The following is a 15,981-nucleotide window of genomic DNA, read 5'->3' on the forward strand; positions in this document are numbered from 1 at the left end:
GGCAACAGCTGCGACGGCCGCTGCTCGCAGCTCGCCGATTGGGAAGAGAGCCAAGCAGGATTTCGCCCCTGATGCCGACGGTTTTGTCCCGGCCCGGCGAACTGCAAGACGCATGCTGTCGTCGACGACGCCTCCAACTGCCGTTGCCAACTCATTCGACGCGCTCGATGACGCACCGGAACCCACGCCGCGCGTTCCTGCGCCGAAGAAAGACTCCCATCTTCCGCCGGTGGTCCTCCAGTTTCGGCCGCCCTATGGGGAACTGCAGAAGTTGTTGCGCAGCTGGACAACGGCCGTGTACACAGTGAAGCCTGCAGGGCGTGACCTGTACAGGGTCACACTCCGCACTGCCGATGACTATCGCCGGGTCACTCAGGAGGCGTCTGAGCGTGGTCTCCCTTTCTATACCCACGCTTCCGCGCCCGACAAGGTCCTGAAGATTGTCTTCCGCGACCTCCCGTTCAACATGGAAGCCGATCACCTGCATCGTGAACTCGCTGACCTGGGCTTCTACATCCGGACCGTCGTGAAGATGAAGTCGCCAAAATCACGTGAAGATATGCCGCTCTTCCTGGTCGTCTGCTCTGACACCGTGGAGAACCGCAAACTCTATCAATTGACGCGGGTCGCCGACGTTCCGGTTCAGACCGAGGATCTTCGCTCCCGGAGAGGCCCTGTGCAGTGCTTTCGCTGCCAGGGGATCAATCCACGTCGCGCGCCACTGCTCTATGCCGGACAGATGCGTTAAATGCGCCGGCGCTCATGCAGGAAGTGCGTGCCCCCGTCCGCCCACCGAGAAGCCTACATGTGCACTCTGAGGCGGTGCTCACGTGGCCAGTTATCGTGGGTGTGAGGTGTGGAAGCGTGCCATCGCTCGACAACGTGGCCAAACACCAGCGCCACATCAGAAGAAGCCAGCAACGAGACGACCAGGCGTCTCTTTCGCGGCGGCAACGTCTGGGACGCCCTCCGCCTCCCCGGCTGCGTCGGTTGCTCCCGCTCCCGCCGCATCCGAGGCCGTGCCGACACCTGAGGCTCCTACACCTCCACCACAGCTGCCAGTGGCGGCACCGGGTACTGCCTTTCCCGGGACGTCAGCCGGACCGCGCCCTGCCAACCGCCGGCGCGGGGGTCGTCGCCCTGTGGGTGCCCAGCGCTTGGCACCGTCCGTCGAGCAGCCCCAGGTGGGCTCTCACAGCGAAGCAGCCACGCCTCCCCCCTCCAGCGCCGGGGCCGCGCCAGCTGCCTCCACCGCCGACCTGGCCAACCTCGTCGCGCAGCTCACAGCCCTGGTGACCAGTGCTACGAAGTTGATTGAAGTCCTGTCGCAGCAACTCACCGCTGCAGTGCCGATGGCCTCTCCGGCCCCGACCGCTGTCAACACTCACCAGCCACACCATGGGCAGCGTTAGAGGGCTCACGGTCGTCGCGTAGAACGCCAACGGCATCCGCACTCAAGCTGGCGAACTACGCCAATTTCTCCGAGATGAAGCCGTCGACGTCTGCCTTATCAATGAAACACACCTGAAGCCTGGGGTCGACGTCAGGGCGGCGAACTACTCCAGCTATCGCACCGATCGATTGACGGCAGGTGGAGGGACAGCCGTCTACGTCCGCACTGGCATTCGTCACCATGTGATACAACTTCCACCACTGGCAACGCTGGAGGCCACTGGTGTCGTCGTTCACACCTCGGCGGGCGCCATCACGTTCGTCGCGGCCTATCGGTGGCCGTCTCGTCCCCTGGACCCTGCTGACATCGGTGCTCTGCTCTCCATGAGGGGGCCGGTGTTCGTCGCCGGGGACTTCAACAGTAAACATGTCTCCTGGAACTCCAGGATCACCAATGCCGCTGGCCGCTGCCTGCTCCGGGTAGCGGAACGTCACCATGCGCTTGTGGTGGGGCCGTACGACCCGACGATCTTCCCTGCCCGTGGCCTCCCAGATATAATTGACATCGCGGTCGTCAAGGGCATCCCTCTTCAGATCACCGCCACGACGAGGACGGCGCTGTCTTCGGATCATGTCCCTGTGGTTTTTGATATCGACCTAGATGCCCTTCAGCAGCCCAGGCGAGGTATCTCACTTGCTGGCATCGACTGGGACAGGTTTCAAGAAGCCGTGACGCACTCACTCGCCGCCGCGCCGCCCCCTGCGGACGCTGGAGCGGACGAAGCACTTCTGCACTTCGCGGCATCGACGCTCGACGCTGCCGCTATAGCGACGCCGCCCCGACCTCGCCCTCCGCCTGACTACTCCCGCCAGCTGCCGCCGGACATCCTTGCGGCCATCACTGAGAAGAACCGGGTCTACCGGGAGTGGCAGCGGACGAGAAATGCCAACACGAAGCGCCTTCTCAACAGGATGCGTCGGGACATCAGGGCCGCCATCGACGACCATCGCAACCGCGACTGGACCAACAAGGTCGCCACTCTTTGTCTTGAAGACGGCTCCGCCTGGCGGACGGCGAAGCGTTTCCTACGCCGCACGCAACGCATCCCTCCGCTGCTGGTCCATGGTCAGGCTGTCTGCGAACCATCTGCGAAGGCTGATGCCCTCGCAGACGTCTTCGAGGCCGCGTTTACGCCTATCGAAGACCCAGCTGACGCTGTCCACGACGCCCTGGTTGCTGACCGGCTCCCACACTACCTGGAGGCACGCGACGACGACGACGTCATTGAGGAGACAACGGCGGAGGAGGTGTCTTCCATCCTGCGTGCCCTGAACCCCAGGAAAGCTGCGGGCCCAGACGAAGTTTCTAACGCCCTACTTCAGAAGTTGCCGCCCGTGGCTGCCACTCATCTTGCCGACGTTTTTAATGTCATCCTCCGGTCCTGCAGTTTTCCTCAGTCCTGGAAGCATGCAGAAATCGTGGCGATTCCGAAGATGGGGAAGGATCTGCGGCATCCCGTGAACCACAGCCCTATTAGTTTACTGCCGGCCGTCTCCAAGGTCTTTGAAAGGGTGTACATCAGGCGGCTGCAGCGCCACGTCGACGAGGAAGGCCTCCTGCCCGAAGAGCAGTTCGGATTTCGCAGGGGCCACTCGGCCGTTCATCAACTCCTTCGGCTGGTGGAAGATGCGTTCGTCGCCCTCGAGCAGCGCGAGTTCTTCGGCGCGGTGTTCTTGGACGTATCGCGCGCTTTCGACAGTGTGTGGCACCGCGGACTCTTGTTCAAACTGTTTGAACTTGGGGTCCCGACGTCGCACGTACGTCTCATCGCTTCCTATCTTGCCGATCGGACCTTCCATGTGCGGGCCGCGCAGGGCTTGTCCTCCGTCCGCCGCATCAACGCCGGTGTGCCACAGGGCTCGGTCTTGGGGCCACTCCTGTACTCGCTGTACACGTCTGATGCGCCGAAGATCGACCGTGTGCGGCTCGCCCTGTACGCGGATGACACGGCTCTCTATACCAGGAGCCTCAATGCCGCCGTCATGCGCCGCCGTCTGCAGCTCGCCGTTGACACCCTGGCAGCCTGGGCAGTCAAGTGGCGTCTCCAATTCAACGGTGTCAAGACCCAGTTCCTGATCGTCACCAGGCGCCTTGTTCCTGCAGGATTTCAACCGCTCACCGTCGGTGGAAGCCCTGTCCCGTGGCGCCCACCGGCGCATTACCTCGGCGTCACCATCGACCGCCGACTCACGTGGGTTCCGCATATCCGCGAAGTGAAGGCCAAAGTGCGGAACCGGCTCCGCACCCTGTACCCGTTGCTGAACCCCGACTCCCACCTACCACCGCGGCTGGGCATCACCCTGTACAAGGCGCTGCTCCGTCCTGTACTCCAATACGCCGCGGTCGTCTGGGGGAACGCCGCCGACACGAACCTGAAGAAGCTGGAGACACTGCAGAACCGCATCCTTCGGCTCGCCTTACACCTGCCTTACGATTTTCCCACCGCTCATCTTCACGACGTCGCGGAAGTACCTCTGCTCCGTGACCTCTTCCAGACGACCGCCCGCACCTTTTACGACCGTGCTGGCCGGTCGCACAACGCCGAAATCCGGACGCTGGGCCGCAAACTGCCGCGCAGCGTCACCACCCGCTGGCCACACCTGCTCGCTATATAGCTAGCTCTGCAGACCTGTGCTGAGGAGACACCCACGAAGACAACCCACATATGAAGACGCAACATCAGCATGCATGGGAGGCAAAGCATTAACTGCTGCGAACTCCATCATACATCGGAGGCAAAGTTATCTCCGTGCAGATCCACGCGACGCCGCCGTAAACTGTCCAGTAAGGTAAAATTCACCCGCACCCCCTCCCCCCGTGTCAAACTGTCGCGGACCCAAAAGAAAAACAGGTGCAGGCGTAGAAATCACAGAGCCAAGATCCACGAAAGCGCCAAGGCCGCTGAAGATGAGTCACCAAACTGTGACTCTGACTCAGAGGGCGCTCTCGTGATCGACGAGACAGGGCCCCAGAAGGAAAACGACCCCCAGAAAGAAAACGACGTCGTGGAACAAGAGCGCGGTCCCGACGAAGACGGCTTCGAACTAGCCAGAAACACTGTCCGCCAGCCCACTCCCCCACCAGCCAGGGAGATAGCCCCCACGACTAACCGTTTCTCCAGCATATCAGACGAGCCCGCAGATGGTGATGCGCCCCAAAACCAACAGGGGGAAACGCGCAAGCAGAAACGCGTCCAACTGCCCCCAATAGTGGCCGAGTTCGACAGAGATTACAAAGAATTGTATGATCTAATGAAATCGACACTAGGGGACAGACCATTTAAGGCGAAACCCGCGGGAGGCGATAAAATAAAGCTGGTCCTCCACAACCTCGACGATTACAAAGAGGTAAAGCAGGTACTAGTGGAGAAACGAATTCCACACTATACTTTCCCGACAGATAGAACACGCAACCTTAACATCGTGATCCGTGACCTGCCTCGTAAACTCTCTCCCAAGGCCATCAAAAACGACCTGATGCACCAAGACTACGAGGTCAAATCGGTCACCCAGATGAAACAACCCGGATCTGATAATAAATGGCCCCCGTACGTAGCAGTCATACCAGACACTCCGCAAAACAGGAGACAAATAACAGAAGTTCTCTCTGTCCCAGTAACCACTGAGCTGCTGCGGAAGAAAAACAAGTCAGTCCAGTGTTTTAAGTGCCAGGGACTCGGGCACATCGCCACACACTGTGACATGCCCCCCCGATGCAGGAAATGCGCAGGGGGACATGACTCCAGAACATGTACTATAAAAAAGGACGACCCAAGCATCAAGTGTGCGCTCTGCGGCGAAGGCCATGTCTCCAGCTACCTGGGCTGCAGAGTGCACAAAAACTACGTCCAACGCGCCAGAGGCATGAAGGCGGCTCAAAAACCGCCGGACAAACCCCGAGCCAAGCCCGCTAACCGCCCTGAAAACCGAAAAAGACCGGACAGGCCAGCCTATCGGGCAAAACCCAGGGAAGTTACTGATGGCGCGACCTACGCGAACGTCGCCGTCGGCATGGAGCAGCTACCCAGTGGGCCCCTGCCGGCTGCGGCGGGCGCGGGGGAGGACAACCGGACACCCACAGACACAGACGCAACTCAGGACACCACAGAACCCGACCAGATCCCGCCTAACGAGGGAAGTTCTAGGGAAGCACTGCACCCCATACCAAAGCCCAGTCTGCGAACAGCGGCTGCAGCAGACTGTCAAACAGACGATGGTCAGCACACCGCTCATGTAACGACGGAAGCTACCACGACGCCTTCCTCTACAGACCCAATGCTAGGACTCATGACACAGACCTTAAGTCTCCTCACGCAAATGATGCGTGAGATACAGCAGCAAAACGTACAAATCCTCGCCGCTCTCCAAGTGGCAGCCAAGCAATCGCAGCCCTCAGCGATTTCCTCAACAGCACCAATGGCCAAACATGGATAGACGCCCACACATTCAAGGCCTGTCAATAAGCATCTTCAACGCCGACGGAATCGTCGGACAAGTCATGGAATTCCGCGAATTCATGAAAGAAGACAATATCGACGTCTGCATGGTGGCCGAAACCCATCTAAAACCGGGAGTAAAGGCGACGGTCCCCAATTACAATTGTTATAGAAAAGCCATATTCATCAAAAGAGGGATCCCCCACCACCAGGTCTATATTCCAGCTACCCAGCAGTTAGAAACTGTGGCAGTGGAAATAGCCACAGCCACAGGACCACTAACAGTCGTTGCAGTATATCGCCCCCCTACCCCAGTAATAGTAGAGGAAGACATAACCGCATTAGGGCAGATTAGAGGCAAGCTCCTAATAGGAGGAGACCTCAACGCCAAGCACGCAGACTGGCACTCGCGAAACACTAACAGAGCAGGTCGTCAACTGCAACGACTCGCGCGCAACCTACAATTCGACGTATGGGGCCCAGAGGAGCCGACCCACTTCCCAAAGAACGGAAATAGGCCGGACGTCCTCGACATAGCTCTCACAAGAAGGATAACGGGATTCGTGACTGCGAGAACAGTCAATAGAATGTCCTCCGATCACAACCCAGTTCTACTAGAGGTCGATGTGGGAGAATGGGTAGCTCTTCCACAACACCAGGCGACATACAAACGCACAAACTGGGAGCAATTTCAAGATAACGTCGCATCAGAAATTGCTCGCGCCCCGCCTCCAACTGCAAATACAGCAGAACAGGCGCTTCAAGACCTCACAAACACGATCCTGCAGGCTGCTGAGGAGGCCACACCCCGACAACGGGAAGGCCCGCCTCCCCAAATACGACTCCCGGAGCACCTGCTTGCGCAAATTCGGCACAAAAACAGGATCGCAAAGGAGTGGAAAATAACAAGAAACCCGAACACTAGGAGGCTGCTCAACAGACTACAGAGAGAGTTGAAAGCCGCACTCACTGAGCACCGCAACCAGCTATGGTCTGCACGCCTCTCAGCCCTCAAAGTAGACGACAACAGCCTATGGCAAGCGACGAAACAATTTACGAAAAGACGCGCTAGAATGCCGCCGCTGCACGGCGAGCGTGGCATGGTCTACAGCGCAGCTGACAAGGCCAACGCGCTCGCCGACGCATTTGAACAGCAGTTCAAACCAGCGGAAGCACAGGATAGAGACCATGAAAACACAGTCCGTCGACAGCTCGCAGTTTTCCTTGCAGCTGAAGACGACGAAAATGAAGACCCACCACTTTTCGCCCCAGAGGACGTGGCAAAAGTAATCAAGTCTCTCCCCAGCAAAAAGGCCCCAGGCCACGACCGGCTCACGAACCAACTAATAAAACATCTCCCGCCACTGGCAATTACACACATCGCGGACGTCTTCAACGAGATATCTCGTGCCCGCGAGTTTCCAGCGTGCTGGAAACACGCGGAAGTGGTCGCGATAGCAAAACCAGGTAAAGACCCAGTATTCCCACAGCACCACAGGCCAATAAGCCTCCTACCCACTCTCAGTAAAATTTACGAGCGCCTCCTGCTCATACCCATCGAGCAACATATTTCAAGAGAGCAAATTCTACCAAATTTCCAGTTCGGTTTCAGGCAGAAACATTCAGCCCCGCAACAAATCATGAGAGTGGTCGAAGCAGCAACCGAAGCTTTCAATCGAAGAGGCTACTGTGGGATAGTGCTACTTGACGTAGCCAAAGCCTTCGACACCGTATGGCACACTGGGTTACTATACAAACTATACACACAGGGCTTCCCTGGGACGATAGTCAAACTACTGAAAAGCTATCTCTCGAACAGAACTTTCTCCGTTAGGGTTGACTCTTCACTCTCGACAAGAAGACGCGTGCGCGCTGGAGTGCCCCAGGGTTCGGTGCTAGGGCCCGTCCTGTATAGTCTATACACTGCAGACACGCTCACCGCACCCCTGGTGCACACAGCGCAGTACGCGGACGATACAGCGTTCTTCACACGCAACGCCAACAGGGATCTGGTCACCAGACGACTACAGACAGTCCTAAATGACACGGAACAATGGGCAAAGATATGGCGCATCACCATCAATAGTGAGAAAACACAGGCGATGCTCATAACCCGCCGACTAGGCAAGCGCGGACCACAAAGAAGACCACCACTACACCTCAGGCTAAATGGCCAGGAGCTACCGTGGAGGCAAACGGCAAAATACCTAGGAGTGACACTTGACAAACGCCTCACATGGAAACCACACATTGAGGACCTAAGACTTAAAGCTAGCGCCAGAATGAGCCTCTTGTATCCTGTTCTCAATACAGGAAGCTCGCTGGCTGCAAATATAGGTGTAAGAGTTTACTGTTCACTTATCCGCCCCATCATGGAGTATGCATGCCCCATCTGGGGTTATGCTGCTAAAACACACATTGCAAAACTCCAGCGTGTACAAAACAGGGCGCTGAGACGAGCGCAACACGTCCCCTCGCAGTTCCCAACGGCCGATCTACACGAAGCGGCAGAAGTCATGCCACTAATAGAAAGATTTCAAGAACTCGCAGAAACCTTCTATGACACAGCATCCAGGTCCACAAACAACCTGATCAACAGGCTAGGACAATACGACCCAACAAGAGACAGGCATAAAAGACCGAAATCGATCTTTTATGACTAGCAAACAAACCATCCATTAAATCATCCAACAACCACATCACATCACCATCACCCAAGCCAGCCCCTAATTAGGGCAGTCAAGTAATTCACAAACAAATGCACACCAGAAATAAGACCAACCACAAAGAAAAGTACAAATAATAAAAAAAAAAATCACCCAAACCCAGTTGGAGTAAATGTCTCTAGGACAACAAACTCCATACGCAGCCACCCTCAAGCAGAGGAAGCATTAAAGTGCAGTAGGAGGCCGCCGCCGCCGGCACACGCACGCACTCCGCTGCTCGACTCGCTGCGGCTCGCACCGTTACGGTTACGTGTTTCACGCTTACGCCACTAGCCAAACGCCATGTCCGGACGCGGAAAGGGAGGCAAAGTCAAGGGCAAGTCAAAGTCCCGCTCAAGCAGGGCTGGGCTCCAGTTCCCGGTCGGCAGAATCCACCGCCTCCTGCGCAAGGGAAACTACGCCGAGCGCGTCGGCGCCGGGGCGCCCGTCTACCTCGCCGCCGTCATGGAGTACCTCGCGGCTGAGGTGCTCGAGCTGGCCGGAAACGCGGCCCGCGACAACAAGAAGACGCGCATCATCCCGCGCCACCTGCAGCTCTCCATCCGCAACGACGAGGAGCTCAACAAGCTCTTGTCGGGCGTCACCATCGCACAGGGTGGTGTCCTGCCCAACATCCAGGCCGTCCTGCTGCCAAAGAAGACCGAGAAGAAGGCCTAAACAGAGACCGCGCGGCGCGGCGCTGCGCTTGCGTGCTCCCTGCACGCAACGCGCGCGCCTTTGCCTTGCCGGCCCGGCCGGCTCGCCTCACAACAATCGGCCCTTTTCAGGGCCACCACACAAACCTACGTCCAAAGCAAAGTTTCCGTCGTCCTCGCCGCACTTTACAACAACGTCCACAGTCATTCATTCGCAGCCGGCGCCGGCGCCGGCGCCGGCGCACGTCCGCCATCTTGTCGACAGCCCGTGTGGCCGAACACACACACACACACACACACATTTTCTGCACCCCTCCACGCACGCACAGTCGCGTTCCAAACAACGACAACGACATCAATACACCAATAATGTGATGTGATCATTGTTAATATGTTCATAATTAAAAGAGCGCGCGCGACACACACAGCGCGTAACGGCCCGACGACGGACGACACGCGGGCCGCCGCGCGCGCTCTCCAAACACACAGGCACAGGACAAACCAAACCAAACCAAACAGCTGATCCGATCGATGATCCGGCCCGCCTATGCCCGCGCCACAAACAAACCACGCACACACCGGACTCAGCCGCGCCCTCCCGCATCCATCATCACACACGTCACGTCGAAACTCCAAACGGAACGCACGCACGCAAAGCAACAGAGGCGCACAACAACAACAAACAAACACACACACACAGAGGCAGGCAGGCAGGCAGGCAACACAGACCCTTTCGCACTTTTCAATTTCCGAACAGTGTGGTGGCCCTGAAAAGGGCCGTTTTTCGTCTCTCCCACCAAGCACGGGCAACGGCACGGCCGCGGGAAGGCCACAGCACAGCACAGCACACCGGCTGCCTGCCTAACCGCCGAAACCGTACAGGGTGCGCCCCTGCCTCTTCAGGGCGTACACCACGTCCATGGCCGTCACAGTCTTGCGCTTGGCGTGCTCAGTGTACGTCACCGCGTCGCGGATCACGTTCTCCAGGAACACCTTCAGCACTCCGCGGGTCTCCTCGTAGATCAGACCAGAGATGCGCTTCACGCCGCCCCTGCGAGCCAGGCGGCGGATGGCGGGCTTCGTGATGCCCTGGATGTTGTCGCGCAACACCTTGCGGTGCCGCTTGGCGCCACCCTTGCCCAGCCCCTTTCCTCCCTTGCCGCGGCCTGTCATTCTTCCTCCTCCTCAAGCAAAAAAGCACAAGCGGCAGCTCCTCACCCGGCGCTAGCGAGTCGGCTACGGTGCGCCGTGTGCGCGCGCCGCCCCCCTATATAGACTCTGGCCCGCCCTCCCCCCACCACGCGCACCGAGGGCATATAAGCGCAGCACGGGCGCGCGCGGGCCCAATACCGAGTTAGTATTCCGCTGCTCGACTCGCTGCGACACACTTGCTACTGTCACCGCGCACGTAACGCTATGGCTGTGGAACAGTTTGCCGCCGCACTAGAAGCTCTCCTCCAAGCGATGGGGTTCTCCGGCCGCCGCCAACGTCAGCTACAGCGCAGGCGACCGCAGCGGACCAGGAAGGGCCTCCAGTGCTACAATTGCCAGCAACTGGGGCATCCCGCGCGGGAGTGCACGAATGCCGTCGCGTGCTTGAAGTGCGCGGCGGCTCACGACACCCGCTGTTGTACGAAGCCTCGTGGAGTGGCCGGCAGATGCGCGAACTGCGGCGGGTCCCACGCCGCCAATTCGCGTAGCTGCGGCTACCTTCGAGCGTCACGCCGTCTGTCCGCCGCACCACGTCCTGCGGCGGCGTCCAGCGCCACGCCGGCCGACCCGCCCTCCCGCTCCGGCGAGGGGTGCGAGCCGCGCCGTCTTGAAGCCGCCACCGACCACGCTATGGCCGGCTTCCAAGCCGCCTTTGCGGCCGAACGGGCCGCGCTGAAGGCGGAGCTCGCGGCTGTGCATCGCCAGCTCCAGCGGCTGGGCGATGAGCTGCGCGCCATCAAGAAGACGTCGGCGGTTCCCGCCGCCGCCCCCCCCCCCCCCGTGCCACGGCCGGTTGGGGTCGATGCGGCCACGCAGACACCCATCGCCTCGTCCCCTGTCGCGACGCAAGTGGTTGCGCCCATGGACACCGACGATGTGCCGCCACGGACGTCCCAGTCAATTACGCCGTCTGCGAGCCACCGTGCTGTAGCAACGTCCGACTCCTCCCCTGTGGAGCAGTCGCTCGTCACGAGGCTGCAGCGCCCCACGCAGACGTCGGCGGTTCCCGCCGCCGCCCCCCCCGTGCGTCGTCCGGAGGGGGTCGCCGCGACCCCGCCGCCATCCGCCGCTCCCCCTCCCGCAGCAATGCAGGAGGTGGCGCCCATGGACACGGAGGATGTCCCGTCTCGGCTGCCCCCCTCTCAGGTGGCAGCCGCAAGCCAGGGCACTCAGGCGCCTCCTGTCTCCTCGCACGCCGAGAAGCCGATGAAGAAGAGGAGGATTAGCCTACCATTCCCCGACGTGCACAACGTACAGGTCATGCTGAAGAACATTGCCGCGGCACTGAAGGACGGGTCCTACCCCTATTCTGACCAACCATACCCCTTCACCCCGCCAGACCAGCCTCTACCTCCCCTTCCCCATCGACCGATTCCTATGCGCACGTTTATATACCGTGACGCGTTACTGGAGGTGCTCACGAAAAAAGAATTAGCCCTGCTCAATTCACACCCCATCTTCACGCCTTCTCAATGGAACGAATTAGTATACGTTTTAGACGTATTTGTGAGGGAAGAATACCGGACTGGTAGGAGGAAGATGACCCGCGAAGCTATGGAAGCCATGGAAGACATCGCACGAAAACAACGACAGTGCCAGTAATGTACGCCGTGCGAGGCCATCAGCACCGTAGCGGAGACCCATGATACGCCCCACCGGCCAGTCACTTAGGCCGTTCGTTTTCTATTTCTCTGACTGTCTCTCTTCCTATCCTTTAATCTTTCTTTTATTTAAAAAAAAAAAAAATGGAAATGCACAGAAGAGCCAAGCAGCACGAAACAACCATGGAATTTTGTACCCTGACCGTCATGCCAGAAGGTGAAGCGCCTCGTGCGCTAGAACTTCGCCACCGGACGAGGATCTTTCTCCTCCTTTAATTGTGCAGGTGCCGCGCGGGCCCATACCGAGTTAGTATTCCGCTGCTCGACTCGCTGCGACACACTTGCTACTGTCACCGCGCACGTAACGCTATGGCTGTGGAGCAGTTTGCCGCCGCACTAGAAGCTCTCCTCCAAGCGATGGGGTTCTCCGGCCGCCGCCAACGTCAGCTACAGCGCCGGCGACCGCAGCGGACCAGGAAGGGCCTCCAGTGCTACAATTGCCAGCAACTGGGGCATACCGCGCGGGAGTGCACGAATGCCGTCGCGTGCTTGAAGTGCGGGGCGGCTCACGACACCCGCTGTTGTACGAAGCCTCGTGGAGTGGCCGGCAGATGCGCGAACTGCGGCGGGTCCCACGCCGCCAATTCGCGTAGCTGCGGCTACCTTCGAGCGTCACGCCGTCTGTCCGCCGCACCACGTCCTGCGGCGGCGTCCAGCGCCACGCCGGCCGACCCGCCCTCCCGCTCTGGCGAGGGGTGCGAGCCGCGCCGTCTTGAAGCCGCCACCGACCACGCTATGGCCGGCTTCCAAGCCGCCTTTGCGGCCGAACGGGCCGCGCTGAAGGCGGAGCTCGCGGCCGTGCATCGCCAGCTCCAGCGGCTGCGCGATGAGCTGCGCGCCATCAAGAAGACGTCGGCGGTTCCCGCCGCCGCCCCCTCCGTGCCACGGCCGGTTGGGGTCGATGCGGCCACGCAGACACCCATCGACTCGTCCCCTGTCGCGACGCAAGTGGTTGCGCCCATGGACACCGACGATGTGCCGCCACGGACGTCCCAGTCAATTACGCCGTCTGCGAGCCACCGTGCTGTGGCAACGACCGACTCCTCCCCTGTGGAGCAGTCGCTCGTCACGAGGTTGCAGCACCCCACGCAGACGTCGGCGGTTCCCGCCGCCGCCCCCCCGTGCGTCGTCCGGAGGGGGTCGCCGCGACCCCGCCGCCATCCACCGCTCCCCCTCCCGCAGCAATGCAGGAGGTGGCGCCCATGGACACGGAGGATGTACCGTCTCGGCTGCCCTCCTCTCAGGTGGCAGCCGCAAGCCAGGGCACTCAGGCGCCTCCTGTCTCCTCGCACGCCGAGAAGCCGATGAAGAAGAGGAGGATTAGCCTACCATTCCCCGACGTGCACAACGTACAGGTCATGCTGAAGAACATTGCCGCGGCACTGAAGGACGGGTCCTACCCCTATTCTGACCAACCATACCCCTTCACCCCGCCAGACCAGCCTCTACCTCCCCTTCCCCATCGACCGATTCTATGCGCACGTTTATATACCGTGACGCGTTACTGGAGGTGCTCACGAAAAAAGAATTAGCCCTGCTCAATTCACACCCCATCTTCACGCCTTCTCAATGGAAAGAATTAATATACGTTTTAGACGTATTTGTGAAGGAAGAATACCGGTCTGGTAGGAGGAAGATGACCCGCGCAGCTATGGAAGCCATGGAAGAAATAGCACGTAAACAACGACAGTGTCAGTAATGTACGCCGTGCGAGGCCATCAGCACCGTAGCGGAGACCCATGATACGCCCCACCGGCCAGTCACTTAGGCCGTTCGTTTTCCATTTCTCTGACTGTCTCTCTTACTATCCTTTAATCTTTCTTTTATTTAAAAAAAAAAATGGAAATGTACAGAAGAGCCAAGCAGCACGAAACAACCATGGAATTTTGTACCCCGACCGTCATGCCAGAAGGTGAAGCGCCTCGTGCGCTAGAACTTCGCCACCGGACGAGGATCTTTCTCCTCCTTTAATTGTGCAGGTACACGCGCGGGCCCGTTGTCAAGGCAGCACCGGACGCTTCGCTACCGCACGCACCGCTAACCGCTACCGCACCGCTATGGCCCGCACAAAGCAAACGGCCCGCAAGTCCACCGGCGGAAAGGCGCCGCGCAAACAGCTCGCCACCAAGGCGGCGAGGAAGAGCGCGCCCGCCACCGGCGGCGTCAAGAAGCCCCACCGCTACAGGCCGGGCACCGTCGCCCTGCGAGAAATCAGGCGCTACCAGAAGAGCACAGAGCTGCTCATCCGCAAGCTGCCGTTCCAGCGCCTAGTGCGCGAGATCGCCCAGGACTTCAAGACCGACCTGCGCTTCCAGAGCTCCGCAGTCATGGCCCTGCAGGAGGCCAGCGAGGCCTACCTCGTCGGCCTCTTCGAAGACACCAACCTGTGCGCAATCCACGCCAAGCGCGTCACCATCATGCCCAAGGACATCCAGCTCGCGCGCCGCATCCGCGGCGAGCGCGCCTAAACCGCTTAGCCGCGGCACGGCACCGCACGCGCGCAACACAAAAACGGCCCTTTTCAGGGCCACTAACATCTCTCCGTCGCGAGCAAAACTTTTGTCGGTCTTGCCGCCCAGCCTCTCTCTCTAGCCCCGTTAAAACAACCACCACAATTCCCACCCTCCCTCCCGTACACAGCCGCTCTCGCCAACAATCACAATCGACGTCATCCCACCCCACCCCTTCAATACACACAAACAGCCGGACGACGTCACCACGGGTGGCTGGCCGCCGCCGTCTCCGAGGCGCCACCGCGCCTTCCCAATTCCCGCCGGCCACTTCCACGTCCCCCCCCCCCTTTCAAACAGAGAGGACACACACACACACACACACAAACAAGACGCGCCATCCGCAAAGCAAGCAAGCAAACAAACAGAGTTTCCAGAAACATGAGAAACCAACCGTCGGCCGCCGCACAAAATACAAAACGCAAAAACGGCCACAACCGCTCCGCTACCGCGCGCCGCCGCCTACCGCCACCGGCCCCACAATCCAACCACCACAGCACGCACACAGTACCCACAAGGGTCATACAGAGACGCCACACAAACATCAACCAACCAACCACACACACACACACACACACACACACACACACACACACACACACACACACACACACACCGGCGCATGCACGCACGGCCACCCAAACAACACAACACAACACAACACAACGCGCCAGGCACGACAATCAACGCCTTCCCGACGTCCTCTGATGGCCCTGAGAAGGGCCGTTTTGGGCCGCGCGCAGCCGTGCCATCGCGCGCCACTAGACGACGCGGGGGAGGGGGGTGGGGGACGACGGGGTCAAGCGCCAGCCCTTCCCTTCCTTCCCCTTTCCTTTCTTTACTTTACTTCACTTCTTCTTCTTGGGCGAAGCCTTCGCCTTAGACGGCGTCGTCGCCTTCTTCGGGCGCGGCGCCTTCGGCTTCTTCGTCGGAACCTTGGCGGCCTTCTTCGCCTTCGACGGCGACTTCGCCTTGGCCGGCTTGGCCGCAGCCGCCTTCTTCGCACCCGCGGCAGCCGCCGACGCCGCAGACGCCTTCTTGGCGGCGCCCGCCTTCCGACCGGTCGCCGCCTTCACGCCACCAGCCTTCTTTGCGCCGGCCGCACGGGCGCCCTTCTTCTCCTTGCTGGCCGGAGCGGCGCGCTTCTTCTTCGCACCGCCGGCACGGGCCTTGCCGCCCTCGGCCGCCCCGCCGCCGGCGCCGGCAAGCTTGAAAGAGCCGGACGCGCCCTTCCCCTTCGTCTGCACCAGCTCGCCAGCCACGACGGCCGACTTGAGGTACTTCTTGATAAAGGGCGCCAGCTTCTCCGCGTCCAGCTTGTAGTGCGCGGCAATGTACTTCTTGATCGC

General features: G+C 59.9%; 1 protein-coding gene across 1 annotated transcript; it reads left to right on the forward strand.

Annotated features, from left to right (window-relative positions):
* The first annotated feature begins 12,431 nt into the window (after positions 1–12,431).
* On the forward strand, positions 12,432–13,430 carry LOC126204334 (translation initiation factor IF-2-like). Its single transcript, XM_049938714.1, has one exon. It carries the CDS (start codon positions 12,432–12,434, stop codon positions 13,428–13,430), a length of 999 nt encoding a protein of 332 aa, XP_049794671.1.
* The last annotated feature ends 2,551 nt before the right edge of the window (positions 13,431–15,981 follow it).

The sequence above is a fragment of the Schistocerca nitens genome, chromosome 9, assembly GCF_023898315.1.
Source record: "Schistocerca nitens isolate TAMUIC-IGC-003100 chromosome 9, iqSchNite1.1, whole genome shotgun sequence".
In the NCBI taxonomy this organism is placed as follows: domain Eukaryota; kingdom Metazoa; phylum Arthropoda; class Insecta; order Orthoptera; family Acrididae; genus Schistocerca; species Schistocerca nitens.